Below are 19,181 nucleotides of genomic sequence, written 5' to 3'. Positions count from 1 at the left end.
TTTCCATCAACTTGACTAGAATGTGCCTAGGTGTGGTTTGTTTTGTATTCATCTCACACACTATTTGTTGAGCTTCTTGACTCTAATTTTGGGAAGATCTCAGCCACTGTTTCTTCAAATATTTTTTCTGGCCCGTTCTGTCTCTCTCTTGCTTCCTCTTTTTCCCCCTCTTCACTCCCCTCCCCTCCTGTTTCCCCTCTTCTGTCCTTTTCTCTTTTCAGACACTAATATATATACATTGGACTACTTGATATTGTCCCACAAGTTAAAGAGACTCTGTTCATTTTATTTTTACTTTTCTGATATTTAATTTTCTGTTCTAGCATCTTCATCTAACTTTTCTTTTATAATGTCCATTTATGTGCTAATATTCCTTATTTGTTTAATCCTTTCCTTAATGTATTTATTTTTAAATGGAGGATACTTGCTTTACAATATTGTGTTGGTTTCTACCAAACATCAACGTGAATCAGTCATAGGTTTATCCATGTTCCCTCCCATTGAACATTCCTCCCCCATTTAATTTTTACATCCATCTTTTCCTTCAAGCCCTTGACATATTTACAGTAGTTATTTGATAGTCTTTATTGGCTAAATATAACATCTTGGCCACCTCAGGGTTAATTTTTATTGAGCACCTTTTTCCCCCCCCTTAATTACTGGTCACATTTTTCTGTTTCTTTGCATGTCGAATAATTACCAAAGGTATTCTGGATATTGTGAGGAACACCTTGTCGGAGTCTGGATTATTTTGCCTTTCATCAAAGAGTATTGAATTTTTTTCTGGCAGGCAGTTACAGTAGTGGTAGATTTTCATGTCAGGCTTGGTTTTATGCCCTTAGGGTAGGTCTATGATTTTATCTTTAGTCCTAAGGAATGGCTAGAACTTACTCTTAATATATGGTGTTACTCTGATATTTAACTGAATGCAGTGATGTTTGTCTACTCTGGCTAGTCCAGGCATCATCAGCCAGCACTATGCAATCTCCCTTATCTCTATTCTGCTCTTAGCTTCACAATAGCTGTCTCCAACTAGGCTGCTAGCCCTCTCCAAGGACATATGATGCATCCCCAACAGAGCTCTAGGGTCACCTTTGCCTAGCTACTTCCTTTCTAGGTCTCTGCTCACAAATTCAGCCTTCTGCAGCCCCATCCTTTCGTCCCTCCTCCTCAACTCAGTCAGATTGCTGTTGGGCTTTCCCTTCCTGAACTACAGGCCACAAATTTTCCCCAGGAAGAAAACTAGGGTAGCCATAGACATCCTTTCTGTATTTCCCTTCTCTCAAGAACCACTGTCCCGTGCTTCCTGTTAGCCAATGCTTTGAAACAGCAACCTCATTTGTTTTGCCTAAATTTATAGTTGTTTATGATGGAGGGGGAGGCAAACCCAGCAGCAGTGACTCCATTCTGGACAGAAGGAGAAGTGACATTACTTGATTCTTATAAGCTTTCATTCTGTTTTTATAAAACTTTGAATTTTTTATACTGTTGCAAAGGAAATTGAATTATGACTTATAGTCACAGCTCAGAGATCTAATTTCTCATGCTTTTGCAAAGCTGTCACATCCCAACTGCTCTAAGTTTTTTTTTTTTTTCCTCTCAGTTGTCGGGATATTTTTCTGGGACACTTGTGACCTTTCCTTCCACCCGATGTTTTCCTTCTCATGTCAAACTTAGGCTCACTACCCACAAAGTTTCTTATTGATATCTTCTGGAATATCTACCTTAAAATTTAAATTCTAAAAATCCTAAACCCTTTAAAAAAAATCCAACATTCAGTCATTATTTGTGCATTATAAAAATGATTCCAGAATCTGTTTCTATTTTCAGTCTAAGCCGTATTTGGGCAAAAGATTTCTAATACGTGATTTTTCTTACTTTTATGTATGTTGAATTTTGTATAATAAAATGTTATAACAAAAACAAAAAGAAAATTCCAAAAGTTCATAATTAGTTCTCTCTCATCTGTCCTAAAACTATTTCCTTCAAAACTAAGTGATGCTCTTAGTTCCAAGTCTAGGATTTGATGGGTGAGTATCTCTCAAAGATAATTCTCATTACTCTATAAGCATCAATCACTTTCCTGTTATCCTTAATTTTGCCTGAGCTTGACTATTTCATTTAATCTCTCCTAATTAGATAGCTCCTAAATCTGCAGGCATTTTTGCTACTTTTCTCTAGAACCTTCAAATGTCCTTTTATGTCTCTTTTTAAAGCACAATAACCCCAGCTGCATCTGGTTCTCCAGGAGAGCATCCACAATGCGTCTAGACAAGAAGATAAACATCACCCAGTAAGAAGGTGCTGAGTCCACACCTTGAGTCCTCTTTAGCTTGATACACATAAAAATCTTCAAATTATGTTCTCTAATGACAATACAAGTCATTTGACACTCGGTATTAAAAAATAGTTTACAAAATTTGCAAATAAGAAAACTAAAATGTACAATAGAAAACAAAACTGGAAACTCCCTCAGTGAAATATTTATGAATTTTTGCTTAAGCCTTTAAAAAGCTAGCAAGTAACTAGTGCTTCCAATTCCTGACTAAGAAGAATTTATGGAAGAAATTTCAGAAGATTTAAAAAAAGTTGTAGACATGCTGGGCTGGGAATCCAGCTTCTAAAACTCAAAAGCTGAGTCGATTTGAGCAAATAAGGGAAACTCTCAGAGTCACAGTTTCTAGTCTGTTATATGAAGACATTTTATGGTTTGCATGAAGTTTTCCCTGAGATGTTCACCTTGCAAAGAACACTTGTTCTTTAAACCTTCTCTGTTCTCACTAAATGGGTTTCAAATCCTAGATCTGTCTGACTCCATAGCCCATTCTAGCTACTTTGTCATAATTTCAGTAGTGTATTTCATTTCGGAAAATATAAAAGATGGGGCTTCCCAGGTGGCTCAGTGGTAAAAGAATCCTCTTGCCAATGCAGGAGATGGAGTAGACGCAGGGTTGATACCTGGCTGGGGAAGATCCCCTGGAGTAGGAAATGGTAACCCATGCCAATATTTTGCCTGGAAAATCCATGGACAGAGGAGCCTGGTGGACTATAGCCCAGGGGTTGTAAAGAGTTAGACACGCCTGAGCCACTGTGCATGCACACAAAAATAAACAAAGTGGGACTTCCCTGGTGCTCCAACGGTTAAGAATTCACCTTGCAATGCAGGAGATGCAGGTTCTATCCCTGGTGAGGGAATTAAAATCCCACACATGGTGGAGCAACTAAGGCCACACGCCACAACTAGACAATTTGTGCACTGCAACAGAAGATCCCGCACGACACACAAAGATCCTGTGTGCCGCAATTGAGACCCGGGGGCAGACAAAGAAATAAATAGATAGGTAAACACTAAAAATAAAATACAACAGATCACCAGCCCAGGTTGGATGCATAAGACAAGTGCTCAGGGCTGGTGCACTGGGAAGACCCAGAGGGATGGGATGGCGAGGGAGGCATGAGGGGGGATGGGGATGGGGAACACATGTAAATCCATGGCTGATTCATGTCAATGTATGGCAAAAACCACTACAATATTGTAAAGTAATTAGCCTCCAACTAATAAAAATAAATGGAAAAAAATAAATAAAAATAAAATACAAGATAGCCGAGGAGGGTCCATCCACAGTGATTTTGGACCCCAAGAGAATAAAACCTTGGGCTTTTCTTTTCCCCTTCCACTTTTTCTCCTCCTATATGCTGTGAAGGGATGGGATAGGATGCCAGTGTCTTAGTTCTTTGAATGTTAAGTTTTAAGGCGGCTTTTTCACTCTCCTCTTTTACCTTCATCAAGAGGCTCTTTAGTTTTTCTTCACTTTCTGCCATTAGTGTGGTATCATCTGAATATCTGAAAGTTGTTGATATTTCTCCTGGCAGTCTTGATATCAGCCTGTGATTAATCCACCCTGGCATTTCACATGATACACTCTGCAAAGAAGTCAAATAAGCAGGGTGACAATATACAGCCTTGATGTACTCTTTCCCCAATTTTGAATAAGTCTGTCATTTCATGTCTGGTTCTAACCAATGCTTCTTAATCTGCATACAGATTTCTCAGGAGACAGGTCAGGTGGTCTGATATTCCTATCTCTTTAAGAATTTTCCAGAGTTCATTGTGACCCATACAGTCAAAGGTTTTAGCATAGTCAATGAAGCAGAAGTAGATGTTTTTCTGGAATTCCCTTACTTTCTCCATGATCCAAAAAATGTTAGCAATTTGACCTCTGGTTCTTCTGCCTTTTCTAAATCCAGCTTGTACATCTGAAAGTTCTCAGTTCATGCACTGTTGAAGCCTAGTTTGAAGGATTTTGAGCATTACTCTGCTAGCATGTGAAATGAGTACAATTGTACAGTAGTTAGAGCATTCTTTGGCATTGCCTTTCTTTGGGATTGGAATGAAAACTGACATTTTCCAGTCCTGTGGCCATTGCTGAATTTTCCAAATTTGCTGACACAGTGAGTGCAGCACTTTAATAGCATCATCTTTTAGGATTTGAAATAGCTCGGCTGGAATTCTAGCACCTCTACTAACTTCATTTGTAGTAATATTCCTAAGGCCCACTTGACTGCATACTCTTGGATGTCTGGTTCTAGGTGAGTGATCACACCATCATGGTTGTCTGGGTCATTAAAGACCTTTTTGCAGCCTGAGTGAGGAAAATACATTAGATCTCACACCTGAAAATAAAACTGAGAAGAAAATTCATCTGAGAAGACAGATGAAAATACAAGTTTAAAAAAATAAGTGCACTTAAAGAGCTCAAATGCATCTGCAAATAAATAATAAAAATTAATACTAAAAATAAAAATATAATAAAAAATTCAGAAGGTGAAAAATTATCACTGCTAAGATCTAAAATTTATTTATTTGTTATAAAATAGGCTTTGTGTTTAGATGATTTTGCCCAACTGTAGGCCAATGTAAGTGTTTGAGCACGCTTAAGGTAAACAAAGCTAAACTGTTATGTTCAGTAAGCTAAGTGTGTTAAATACATTTTTGACTTATGACATTTTCAATTTACAATGGTTTTATCAGCACACAGCCCTGTCATAAGCTGAGGAAGATCTGTATTAGAAAATATTAGCAAGTTCTCAAAAACTGATAGACTAAGATCAAGTAAGTTTTGTTAAAGGAATGTGGAAACGGCTTGCTATAAAAAAAAAAATCACTCTCAGGGAACATCAGCACAATTTATTACATCAACTAGCTAAAGGACAGAACCCATAGAATCTTAGAAATAAATCTTGGAACAGAAGGGCTTTCAGCAAATTCAACAACTATTCCTAATAAAAACTCATAATAAGTAATGAAACATTTCATCTGCTAAAAACTACCCGCAAACCAACCACAACTATTATTGTAAATGCTAAGATACACTAAATTATTTTCCTTAAAATCAGGAGCTACATTGGAATGCCTTGTTATCACCCTCATTGTTTATAACTTCTGTTGTTAAATAACTGGCATAAATATTAGAAAAGATAATAAAACCACACTTTTTGCTGATGATATAATTGTATGCCTAGAAATCCAAGAGACTCTATTAAAAAATATATGAGAGTAACTAAAGAATTTTAAAAGATGGTAGCATACAAAATGTAAGATAAAGCAGTTTTCCTCTAGCAATAACTTCCTAGATGAAATAGGAGAAACACTATAACAGTGCTAAAATATATATTAATATGGGACTATCTATAAAAAGAAGCTCACATGATCTATAAGGATCTATAGGAAACCATAAAATCTTATCAAAAATGGAACGATCTGAACAAAGTTCAATATAACATTTTCTGGTTTGAAATAACTTAATGTCATAAAAACTTTAATTGTTTCAAAGCCAATAATAAATTTAGTTCAATCTCAAATGGAATTCTAAAATGGTTTAATTGTCTAAAATATTCTTAGAATTTATATGGATGAAAAAACACCCAAAGATATCTAAGAAAAGCATGGAAAAAAAGAAAACAATGTGTAGTTAGAGAGTAGGAAGATTGATTTTGGAAATATCAGAAGGCACTGTATTATCAAGGTAGTCAAATGATTATGGTATGACATGGAAACAGACAAATAAATCAGTTGTTAGGATAGTTAATTGGAAATAGATTATAGTATATATAAAAATATATGTAAGATGGATTAATACCACAGTTGTAGATTGATGTATTTAGAGCAATTATACAAGAGCTCATATAAGAAAAAAGCATATTACCATGTAGAAAAATGGGAAAAGGATACAAACAGATAATACACATAAGACCAACTCCAACTATAACAAATACAAACAATGCTTTAGCAGCTTCCCTGGCGGTCAGTGGTTAAGACTTTTCCTTCCAATGCAGGGGGTACAAGTTTGATCCCTGGTCAGTGAGCTAAAATTCCACATGCCTTGAGGACAAAAAAAAGAAACAATATTGTAACAAGTTCAACAAAGACTTTAAAAATGGTCAACATCAAAAAAAAAAAAACAAAACACACACACACACAAAAACAAAACCTTAAAAAAAAAAGATGCCCTAAAGTACTAGTACTCAGGAAAATGCACATAACACTAGCAATGAGCTGTCATTTCATACTTATTAAATGGCTAAGAAGAAAGTTAACATCTATTGCTGGCTGCAACGTGTAGAAAGAAAAAGAATGCTCTCAAACATCCCTGGCAGAAATGTGAAAACTTTCTGTTGTTGTGAAACTGTCAAACAACATCTCATAAAATTAAAAATATTTATACTTTCCAACCCAACAGTCCCACTCTTAGGAATCTAGCCTCCAGAAAGAAAATCATCATGAATTAAGGAAATATATAAATGGTATTTCCTGTAAGATTGCTTTTAGGAAACCACTGGAAACAGACTGAATGCCTTATTACAGGGAAATGACTGAATCAAGTGTGAAATACCCATGCCAAAGGAAAATATGCAGCCATTTCAAAAAAATGAGGGGAAGTTCTGTCAAGTGACTTGGAGGAATTTCTACAAGATGAAGGAAGTGTTTAATGTGAACTTTTTTGCAAAACAAGTAATAACAAAATTAACCAAAAAACTTATGTGTGTGTCATGTATTTGTATATGTTTCTATGCAGGGTTATATGAGTTGGAAGGGAAAGGAAGACATTCAGACTGGGCTGTTGACATAAGTCACCTTGGGCTGTTGGAGTGTGGGGGTGTGGTGAGTGAGCAGGTGGGAAGAACTGCTTTCACAGTGCAACACTGGAGTGAAATCTGCAGAGAAGTTCTCTTCCTTTGTGATGGGGGCATTACTAACAGCTACAACAAAAAAGAGCAAACATTAGACATACTGAATTCTGACATTATGATGCAGTGTATTTCTTCCTTCCCAGAAACATTTTCCTTATTTCTATCTGAATTCGAAAGAGTGAGGGTTTTTTGTTTAACAATTCAATTCTCTTTATTTCTCCTTTAGAATTTACAATTTTAGAGTTTTACACTCCCTCTCTAGGTTTTTATGTAGGCTTAAATTTGTTATGGTGCACATTTTTCTAAAGGTAGAATGCTGGATTGTCTTGTTTACTATGCCCTTACTGACACTATTCTTCTTCTTCTTCTTTTTTTTTTTTTTTGTACTTTTAGACACAACAGAACATATTTCTATGAGCAAATTTTATTAATATTCAAATATTCTATCCTAGGTTATAATTAATAGGTGAGAATTAAGTGTCTTAAAGGTCTCTTATTCAGTTGATGGGATCAGGGAAGGCTACCTGGAGCAGGTGTTGTGACACATAAGTAGGCCTTCAAATGTTTGCCAATGAGGACACTTCTAAACTGACACTGAACGGTCAAGCAGGAATCAGCCAGAGAACTGGGAGAACAGATAGGTTATTTCAGAGAGGAAACACTAATAATGACAACTGGCATTTATTGGAAATTGACTATGTACAAAATAACTCAATAACTGCTTTGATGCATGAGCTCACAGATTCTACACATTAAACTTATTATTTCAATCTATAGATGAGGAAACTGAGACTTAGAGTCAATGGGCTGTTGGGTGTCAAGGCCTCTTAAAGCACAATAAAGGGTGGAATTACGAATCAAACTGCAGTCTATGTGTTGCCAAATCCTGAGCTATTACCCACTGCAGTGAACTAACAGCAGGTGTAAAATGCAAGATTCTGTCACCTGAGTGTACTGAGTTAGTTAACAACTCACCCAGGCGAGACCATACTGCCTGTTTCACATTTCACTACCTGAAAGAATTTGGTAACATCGCACACCTGGATGTTTGTGCACTTTGCCACCTAGACCTTTTAGAAATATGTTCAATGAAGTAAACGCCAGTATTAACCGGCAGGTGGTCCCAATATTAATACTATTCTATTCAAAGAAGTATCTATGTATTCTATTCTGCTTTTAGAATAAGATACCTAATTCTACTGAGTGGGAAAAATATTTTCCCCAAGGTAATGCAATGATTTAAACACCTTTTCCTAATTTTTTTCCTGAAAATCGAAATAACTTTTATGGTAGCTTGTCTTCATGAAAGCTGTTCTTTACTCACATATGCATAAAGCAGTAAATGGCAAGGATTCTATTCTATTCCAAGTGAAGGAAACATAGTCAAAACTCTACCTCATTTTCAGCTCTGTCTTTGTCTGGGATCATCTTATTTACCAGGAACAGAAATCCTCTAAAACTAGCTAAGGAAAAATGAGGACTTCACCTTAAAGGCTTGACTTTACCAGAGTACTTTGTAGATCCCAAAGGAATCGAGTTGATTTGGATCTCAAAAGAGGCTGGGAAAGGAACTGGAAAAAAAAATCAACAATATTCCATTATTCTGGAGTCGTGTGTTCTCTATTTCTGATTCTCTCTTCTCTGTCCACGTGCTTTATTCTTTCTCCTGCAGATCAGCCCCTTCTATTTCAGCACATAAAAAGCCTTACTGGTTTTGGACAACTCCCAGGGCAATGTACAATTGAGTTAGACTCTAAGTTCCCTAGTTTAAATGATCTGAAGGGTGAATTTTGCCCGCTAATAAATTGCCTCCCCTAATATCTAGCCCCGGTCTGCATAATTGTGAGCAAGGGGATGTGGGCTTTTTAGTTTATAGTATGTAGGGTTCCCCTCCAGGGTCTTGGAGAAGATGGATCTCTAAGAATAGTGGGGGGAGTGGGGTGGGAGGGCTTGCTGCCATTAAAGTAATAGTCTATGCAGACAGTAGTAACAGGAGGAATACCATTTTACATCAGATCAACCAAGATTAGATATTCCTGTCCAATTGGAATACAAGTGCAGTGCAAATAATTTGAAGATACCTTAATGGAACCTTTCTAATTTCACATATATAGCTCTTAGGAAAATGTTGCTTGATGCCCAAGAATGATATATTCTATAAATAATGTTTTCTTTAAATTTTCATATCTGATTTTAGGATGAAATTTGACATTGACCTTAGTGACAGGCTTGTGACTCAAGGACAACTCTCAGTTTAAAATGTGTTACTGTAACATATTTTGAGAAAATTCATGTGCCTACCCCACGAGGACCAGGCATGTGCAGGTGACCCACGTATATTTATCAAATGAATGGATGTCAAGTTCTGCCAGTCTTTCAAGAACCATGCCATTCTGTTAGGGAAGCCAAAAAGAGTGTTTTGCCTTCTGTGTTATTCAGGGATAATTTATGTACTCTATGATTTTGACTTTCCTGTCTGTGTCCTGCTGCCCAAAATGTGACAATTTTGCTCAACATTAGCACAGACTCAGATTATGAAACTCAAATCAGCCAACATCCCTGGCAAAGTCTTGACAGAGGTGAACGGCAAGAGCAATGTGAAGACTGAGGCTAAGAATAGATTTTCTTGGATGGCCTGTAGATTTTCATCACGGCCTCCACTCAATTGCCATTATTAGCACTGGTAATATCTGGCTGGCTAGATTTCGTCACAGTCTCAGGTTCTGAGTGAATTTAGTCAGGGCTGATGCTACTAAATGGATGTCTAACCCAGAGCCTTGGGAACATTCCAGGGGATGTTGAGTGGAAGAACAACCAGGTGGCATTTTTTTTTCCCTCTGCAGTTTCCTGCTCTGACAGTTCACCCTGGAACATAGCACCTGCTAGTCCACAGTTATCATAGGATGCATAGATACAAAATAACTTCTCATTTTTATTTTTTATGTTTCTGAATCTTAGTCTCTACATTCTGTTCATTTGTTATATTTTCTTTAGAGATTCTTGAGAAAGGGCATTTATTTTTAGCAATCAGTGAAGCTATTTGAAAAGTGATTGGTTTTGCTATTGTATTTGCTGTGCCTCTCAAAGTACAGTCCTGAAATAAGGACTTGAAAACATAGGTTAGAGAGGAGCCTCTGACTCTAGTAGCAAGCTAGACATACTGTATTTGATACAGTCCACCAAATTCTACTGAATTTTAGTCTGTTATCAGTTTAAAAAAATTTCAACTAGGTAAAAGCACAGATAGGTGACTATCTGTAGTGATAGTCAAACTCATAGATTGAGCGATCGTGTCCCACCATATGTGCTTCCCTGACGGCTCAGACGGCAAAGAATTTGCTTGCAATGCAGGAGACCCGTGTTCAATCCCTGGGTCGGGAAAATCCTCTGGAGAAGGGAATGGCTACCCGCTCCAGTATTCTTACCTGGAAAATTCCATGGACAGAGAAGCCTGGCAAGCTACAGTCCATGGGGTCACAAAGAGTTGGACTGAGCAAATTTCACTTTCAAAGAAATCCTTATCTCCAAGGTGATGGTACTAGGTGGTGGGGCTTTTGGGGAGGTGCTTGGGTAATGAGAGCATAGCTCGCATGGGTAGGACTTGCACCCTTACAAGAGGCTCCAGAAAAGTCTCACACCTCTGCTACTACATGAGGACTCAGTGGAAAGACAACTGTCTCTAAACCAGGAAGGCTCTTCTCACCAGACACCGCAGCTGCCAGCGCCTTGAACTTGGACTTCCAGCTTCCAGAACTGTGAGAAATAAATTTTTGTTGTCTATAAGCCTCCTAGTCTATGACATTTTTTTTACAGCAGCTCAAATAGACTAAGACACAGGTCTTCACCATTTTCAAGTTTAGACATGTGTCTAACACTGGGGACAACCCCACTCCCACTCAGCCGGGCTAATTTTTTTGTACCCAGCTCTTGTGTAAGTGCTTTCACAGTCTGCAATTTTCCCATGATCGGATTATCCTTTTGGCCACACCTGTTCATACACTTAAGCACCAAGTCTTGGGTATTTGTTATCATATACCTGATATTATGTGACTCTCAAAATAGTTGTTGTCTTTCAGTCACTACATTGTGCCCGACTCTTTGCAACTCCATGGACTGCAGCGTGCCAGTCTTCCCTGTCCTGCACTATCTCCTGGAGTTTGCTCAAATTCATGTCCATTGAGTCAGTGATGCTATCTAACCATCTCATCCTCTGTCACTCCCTTCTCCTTTTAGCCTCAGTCTTTCCCAGCATCAGGGTCTTTTCCAATGAGTCAGCTCTTTGCATCAGGTGGCCAAAGTATTGGAGCTTCAGCATCAGTCCTTCGAATGAATGTTCAGGGTTGACTTCCTTTAGGATTGACTGGTTTGATCTCCTTGCAGTCCAAGGGACTCTCAAGAGTGTTCTCCAGCACCACAATTTGAAAGCCTCAATTCTTTGGTGCTAAGCCTTCTTTATGGTCCAACTGTCACATCCATACATGACTACTGGAAAAACCATAAAACAGTACCATCTCCTTATTACATAAATTCTCCTACAGACGATTTATTAAAAAAAATACCAAGTCACTGAGAGTCTCAAAAATGCCAAGAGATTTGGGGTATGTCATCAGGTGCATAGATGCATTCCTTTCACAGATGCATCTGCTAATTCATTTTTACCAGTCTGCCTAAGCTGAAACAGAGAGCAGTCTCCATGCTCATTAGGTGGATGACCCAATAAACAGCAATAGCTGTGAAAGCCAGTGGAGAAGAGCTTTTTCCCCTTTCACTAAAATTCTAGTTTATTTGATGGGTTCTTAACTGTTGGGGAGATGGAGGGAGTGGCCTTGCCCAAAGCCTGGAGAGCAGACTGGGTCTCTTTTGGGAGTAGAGATGACATTTATATTGTTCATTGTCCTTTGGAAACTCATTTCAGAAGTCTCCCCATCTCAAGAAATTCTTCAACCTATGGATGAATTCTATGGAACCCACAGGTTCTGAAACCCAGAGACTGGGGTTTGACTCTCCCTACTTGGAAGCTGCTGACTCTGCATGTTTAGCCAGACCCTTTTCTGCAGGGGAGGCGGGGATGGGGGGTGGGAGGGTGGTGGAAGTGGGGGTGGGAGGGGATGGGATACGGGGGGTTGGTGAGGGGAGCTAAGAATACTTTCATCCAGGTTACAGGATGACAGTGGCCCTTGGACTGGCAGCCCTGCAGAAGTAGGAATGGCCACGTTCAGCCGTGTTCAAGCCACAAAGAATCCATCTTAAAAACATTGTCATAGTTCATTCTCTCCAAAACCAAACAAGACCCAGACCCACATTGATCCACAGGTACCAGCTCAATTTCTGTGGAATCAGAAACATCTGATGTTATAACTCCCAGTCTCCTGATATTTTTCTTTTCTGCCCACTCTTCCATTTTTCCAAATTACCTCTTGGCTGCCAACACCTTAGATTTGCCTGTTTGCAGCCTGGTAGTTGGGACTTTTAAACCACAGAAGTGGACATCTCAGACTCAGTTCTCTTAATGTTTCCTCCAGTTCTCTAAATTTCTTTCTCTGAGATTTCTTACATGAAAGGTAACTAGGACATTGTAATTCTCACTTAGAGTATGAATCTAATTTATCCCAAGTTCAAAATTTTTCACCGTCTAGTATCTGTATGTGCTCAGTCGTGTCTGACTCTTTGTTACCCTTTGGATTGTAGCCTGCCAGGCTCCTCTGTCCACAGATTTTTTCAGGCAAGAATACTGGAGTGGATTGCCATTTCCTCTTCCAAGGGATCTTCCCCACCCAGGGATGGAACACACATTTCTTGTGTCTCCCGCACTGCAGGCAGATACTTTTGCAGTTTTAGATCAAAGTTTATCCAAGAAATATTTATTGCGTATTTTATGAAGCAGGAATGAGAATACAGTGGTGAACAAGACAGAAAGTTCCCTGGTTTCCTAGAGCAGGCATTCTAGGAGCAGAATGGCTCCATAATTCATTCACTTCAGAAGTCAGAGAGAAAAATAATGCTAGAAATAGGAATAGCCATGTTGTATAGTGTACTATAGACTCGGAATTGAAAAAAAGACTTAACAAAATATTTCAGATCGATTACTTCCATTCATGAAATAACATCATTTTTTGCAAACTAGAAATTACTTAATCCCTCTTTCCTTTAAAGTTCTTTTAAATCGGTAATTATTCAAGGTCTCCATCCAATTCTCATCAAATTGCCCTATTTGTAGCTTCCTATTTCTGTGCTGAAATGGAGCCTATAAAATACCTTAGGGGCTTAAACTGTGTGAGGGAAAATGGTATTTAAGTCTTTAGTTGAAATTATAAGCTTTGAAAGTGTTGCATTTTTAATTTATGGGAGTATTCCTCCACTTCCTTTTTCGGGGGAGGGTGGTTAGGGAGAGTGGGAAATACTCAATATACGTTTACTACATTGACTGTCTTCTCTTTTAAATACAATTTTCATGAACTGGAGACTTAGGAACACTTCACACTGCTTGCAGGCATCTGTAAACTTCGTGTCCCCCCCAACCCCCGCCCCCCCCCAACTCTCAAAGCAGTTTCTTATCGCTAGTCCAATTCTCGCAGGCAGAAAAGCTATTAATAAATACATATCTCGTTTTTCATCGATCTTTCTTCCAGAAAAGTGCAAGTGAAAAGGAAATAGAGAAGAAGGAGTACGGAGGAGAGAGGAAAAGGAGGGAGAGGCTAGCGGAGAAAGAAGCCGGAGAATGAAGGCGAGGCAGAGGGCTGGAGCACGGACTGAGGACGAGCCGACCCAGCGCAGCCGCGGCGCGGAGCCGCCTGTGGCCACTGGTCCCCGGAGCTGCCAATCCGGGCGTAATCCTGGAGGAATTTCTCCCGGGTTTCGCTGGGAGTCACACTGCCGCCTCCTCTCCTCGGGCGGCCCGGAGGAGTCAGGAGAAGCCGGCTGGGGAGGGAGGAGGGAGGGAGCGGGTGGAGGAGGGGGGGAGGAGGAGGAGGAGGAGGACCCGGGGAGGGAGGCGGCGGCGCGGGAGGAGGAGGAGGAGGCGGAGGAGGGGCGCCGCGGCGGAGCCACTAGCCCGGCTCGGACGCGCTCCTCTCCAGATACTCCCGGAGCTCCAGCCGCGCAGATCGCGCGCCCCCGCCGCTCTGCCCCCAAACTTCAGCTGCAGCTACATTCCAAGCCATCTAATTTATTCCTCAAAAAAATCAGAAACGGAGCAGCGACACAGGGAAGGAGTCCGCGGAGGAGTAAAACCACAGCAGAGCAACAAGAGCCTCCGAGAGCCGCCTCCCGCCCCGGAGCCACAATCCGGCCTCGGGAGTGGAGGAGCCAACAAGTGAGAAGGCGCCGCGGTCCCGGGGCGCAGCCGGAGGAAGCGGGCGCTCCGGAGCCCCGAGCCCCCCGAGCCCCCCCGAGCCCCCCGAACCGCGGTCGCTGCGGCACCTCTGCTCCGGATCGTTCTGCGCGGGCAGCGCCGGGCGCTGGGCGAGAAGCTTCATTTTCTCCCTCGTTGCAAGTGGGCGGCTGGGAGCCACCGGTCCCGGAGGAATATGCGGCGCGCTTGGATCCTGCTCACCTGGGTCTTGGTGGCCTGCGTGTCCGCCGAGTCGGTGAGTTGGGCCGGGCGGGGGGCGCGCGCGCCGTTTAGGGTGCGGAGGCCGAGTGGAGTCCGCAGACCCCGCGGGGAATCGGGGAGCGCCCCCTGGGGGATGCCCCCCAACCCCCGGCTGCCAGACACATCTCTGGGGATCCCCCGGGGATCCAGGACAAATGCGCCTCACGCTTTCTCCCCTTTCCCTTCCCGCAGAAAAGCGCCTCTCGCCGAAGTTACCCCGAGGTCCCCCGGGGTGAGAGCGAAGGTATTGCCCTTTTGTCGAACCGCAGAGGCCCCTGAAGACGTCCAACTTATTCGCCCTCCCGAGGGTCTTGCTGCGTGGCCGAGAAGGACCGATGGGGAAGGGGGGAGAGAGGAAGAGTGCATAGGGCTTCGAGGGAACTGGTCCCCTCCGCGCGCTCCCCGAGACCCGAGGATGGCCTGCAAACTTTGGGGGTCCCTTCCTCCGTGCACCCTCCCCCCGCGGCCCCCGCCCCCCACGCCAGCTTCCTTACTGGATTGAATGCAGGTTCTGGGAAGATAGGGCTAAGCTTTTTAAGAAACCCGCGAAATGTCCGGAGAGGAAAGTTTGCTAAAAGTTCTTTTGTTTCATGTTCGCAGTGGCTGGGGCGAGGGAGCAGACACTACGGGGTAACGCGACCCGCGGAGGCGCGCAGTCCTGGGTCCTGCTGGCGGGGGCGGGGGGAGTGCGTGGAAAATGCGCCCGAAAATGCCGGAGTGCGGACCCTGGACTCCCAGTCCCGGCGACCCGTCCTGCTTAAGGGTCGAGGGGGCTCGCTGGCCATCAGGGGCGGGAGGGCATCTCTGTATGGATCGCGTTCGAGCGCGGCAGCTGGGCGACACGGGGTGCGGGTGGCACTGCGTTCGGCTTCGGGTCGCCTGGCCGCTCGGAGCCCGAAGCTTCCAGCCTGCCGCGCTCGCCCTCGCGGATCCCGGCCGGGGTGCCCCCAGACCCGGGGGAGTCTCTTCTCCGGCCGGGCCGGCCGCGGGCAACACAGCCTCCCTTCCCGGCCTCGGTGGTGGGAACTGGGTTTCCCCTCCTCTGGCTCGAGGGTTGGAGCTGGTTTCCCTACGACGCCCAGTGAGCGCCCTCTACAGGGAAATGCCTCCTGGGCTTGCCCTTGTGCCTGGCGGCCCCTACCTGGGCGCCCCGAGCTTTGTCGGGCTGGGTGGGACCCCGACACCCGCGAGCGGGTCTGCAGCCTCAACGCGGTCCGGGGCCTCGGGTAGGGAGGACAGCTGTTTCTACCCCCATTTCGTTCCCCATACCTCCCCCCTTGGCTACTTAGGAACGTGTCCATTTCTGATAAACTGGACCGTCTCTTCCAAGACAAATCATGTCATCTTTAGGGGTGGTTTTGTGCGTCCCCACCCCCCCCCCCCCCGCCCCCTCGCCTTTGGCGTGTTATTCTTCCCTTCTCTCCCCACTCCTCCTTTTTTTTTTTTTTACTTTTAAATTGATACGATTTAGGATTGGGAAACCTTTGGCACCGAGCAGCCCATGTGGCCTTGATCATCTGTGCGGAGGGGCTCTGGGTGTGCTAGCAGGTCCCCAAACGCTCCGCGAGACTGGAGAGCGTAGCCTGAACACATGAAAATTCGGGTGCTCCGGCTGGCTGTAGAACGCCGAGCCTTAATGGCATTTCTCTTTGGCAAACGATCGTTTTTATCCGTTGGGATTGGTAATCTCCCAGCCAGTTATGAACTTTGGCTCTTTGCACACCAAAAGAGACAGATTCTCTGTTTATTTCAGAAAAGCATATTGCTCTTCTTGTTGCAAAACAGGGCAAAGGGAAAACTATCTAAAGGTTTTCTGGCGAAGCCTGCCTAAAAAGATGTGCTGGGCTAAGGAGGTCCCTTTTTGCTGAGTCCGGTTTGGGGATTTGCTAGAAAGTGTTACTATTCGAAGATTCTACAGGAAGAATGTCTCCTTGGGTTTTTTCTTAAATCCAACAGTGATTCATAAGGAAGCTTTTTGGCTGAACTATAGCTGTCTTCTCCCGTGACACCCTCCCCCCTGCCCCAACTCTATATCTTTGGGGTTCTAGTATTTCTCATTTCCAACCAGAATTGGATGCTTTCCAAATGAGGTGTTTCACTGTTGTAGATACCATTTTCAGGAATTGGAATATCATTCAAAAGGGTGATTAGAGATTTTTAAAATGTCAACTGTAGCATGAATGAAGACTGTAGCAGAGTGTCTTTGTGAGGGAGGCAATTTTTCTCAAAAGCAGCTGTTTCAAGGCCCAGGAAGGCCAGTAGTTCATTTAAATTACTTTTCAGTCTCTATTTGTTGCAAGTGTAGCTGCATAAATGAAAGACTTCATTTTTCAACATTTTAGCCATTCTAGTACATTATTTCCAGTACTTTGCATTTTAATGGGAGAACTGCAACTGCTTCCCAGGAGTCAGAAATAGTGATCATCTGAACTCAGAGCCTCTCTTTTTTTGTAATGAAAAGTGTCTGCAGTTAGTGCATCCTTGAGTTTTATACCAAGTTCAAGGGGGAAAAGAAAAGGAGATTCTCAGCAACTAAGGCTCAAGGCTATATGTCTGTGGAAAGGAACCAGTGGTCCTTGGTTTCTGCATGCTGGAGACAGCCGGGAGAGCCTGGTCGTGGCCATGCATTTATACTTCCCACTGACCATGCGAGGGGAAAGACTGACGGAGTGTGGCAGTAGTGATATGCTGCTGTTTTTCTATCAATTTTTTACATGATTGTTTATCTTTAGAAATAATGCATTGCAGACTGCTATAAACACGTAATTTGAACTGGAGGTATGTTTAAGAAAAGGAAGTGTTTTGAACTAGTGGAATTTTATACCCATGCTTAGATGTGTGTAAATTAAAAGAAACTGTCAAATCATTTGGACCCTTGCATTACCTCTCATGTATTATGAAAGGCAGGCATTGGAAAGTTTGCATTCGAAGGAAAAATTAAATTGGAACCATATAACCTTTTGCAGTTCCTTGAAAAAATAAATTTTGGCTGCTCTAGTAATGTAGCTAATTATACTTGCTAGGGAATCTTAGAGGAACAAGGGCTCTTTCTCTGTTAGATGGAGTTTAGCAGTAGGTAGATGTCTCTTAGAAAGCAAAGATCTTATTAAGATCAGGCCTGTGGAAGAATGGGTGTCCAGAGGAATTTGAGTACACCCTCCAACTCCTACTTCTGGGACCTGGAACATGTAATTTTGATGGTGCTTGCCATTTGAGGGACTGCATAACATGATTACACACGTGGCATCTTGAATAATCACTAGTTTGGAAAGGATTTCAAAAGATCATCTAGTTTTTTTTTCCTGGGTAGAACTAGTCCTCAAGTGTCCAGAAGCCCCCCCAGTGACCTCACTGGCCAACTTAAAGGGCCAGGAGTCTACCTATGCAAGTTGGCAAAACCCAAGGTTGACCTAACCACACAGAGCCTGGCCAGCTCTGTCATTAAGGTTTATAGGGGGTCCGGTTAAGTCACTGTGCTATCGGCCTGTCTGCTGGCAGGGATCTTGGGTCACAAGAGGAATGTCATCTGAGTTTAGATTCTCATGAGATTGTCTCTCCTCCATTGCCAAAAATCAAACCAGAAGATCTTGCCCATCGTTTTCTTCTTCCTAAGACAGAAGACCTGCTGTTCCTGCCACTGTTGAAGGTACATTCCTGTATTTCACAACCACCTGATGCTTTCATGTACCAGAAGCCAAAGAAAGTTTTAGAGAAAAGCAAGAAGTAATGAAGAAGTAGCTTGTTTTTGCAGAAAACAAGCCATCTTTTTTAGTCGCCTCTGCCAGTACCCTCATCTTAATTCTAGACTTTCAGATTTGAGTCTTGAAGTCAGGTCCCTGACGTATTCGTAGTTGTTGATTTTGTGACCAGTTGACCACTGCCGCACCGACATGTTGTTCATTCCATGATATTTATTCAGCATCTACTAAGTGCTCAGCGTAAAGGCGTGAGCAAGCCAGACAGCCTCTCTGTCTTCTTGGAGCTCATATTTTGGTGATCGAGGTAGCATTCTTTTTCGCGTTTTTCTTTGTTGCGGCCTTGCGAACATGTAAAGCTGACCTGGTGGCTCAGTGGTAAAGAATCTACCTGCCAGTGCAGGAGACTCCAGCTCGATCCCTGGGTCAGGAAGATCCCCTGGAGGAGGAAATGGCAACCCACTCCAGTATTCTTGCCTGGAGAATCCCATGGACAGAGGAGCCTGGCAGGCTACAGTCTGTGGGATTGCAAAGAGTCAGACATGACTTAGCAACTGAACAAGCTAACATGTTTCCCATGTTAGCAGCCATGTCGGCGCCCTTCCTAGCCCAAACATTTATCCTGCTGTATTTATTTACAGGATAAACCAAACAACACCTGCTTTTTGATTTATCCTGTACCACTTTGTGTTTCCCTTTTTACC

General features: G+C 42.6%; 1 protein-coding gene across 1 annotated transcript in view; it reads left to right on the top strand.

Annotated features, from left to right (window-relative positions):
- Positions 1-14,253: 14,253 nt before the first annotated feature.
- Positions 14,254-19,181, top strand: part of SDC2 (syndecan 2) — a 121,855-nt gene continuing 116,927 nt past the window's right edge. The window contains exon 1 of the mRNA XM_061123719.1: positions 14,254-14,777. Coding sequence (XP_060979702.1) covers positions 14,718-14,777 — 60 coding nt within the window. The 5' untranslated portion in view covers positions 14,254-14,717. The remainder of the gene's footprint in view (positions 14,778-19,181) is intronic.

The sequence above is a fragment of the Dama dama genome, chromosome 21 (assembly GCF_033118175.1).
Source record: "Dama dama isolate Ldn47 chromosome 21, ASM3311817v1, whole genome shotgun sequence".
In the NCBI taxonomy this organism is placed as follows: Eukaryota; Metazoa; Chordata; class Mammalia; order Artiodactyla; family Cervidae; genus Dama; species Dama dama.
This window is presented reverse-complemented; position numbering and strand designations above follow the sequence as displayed.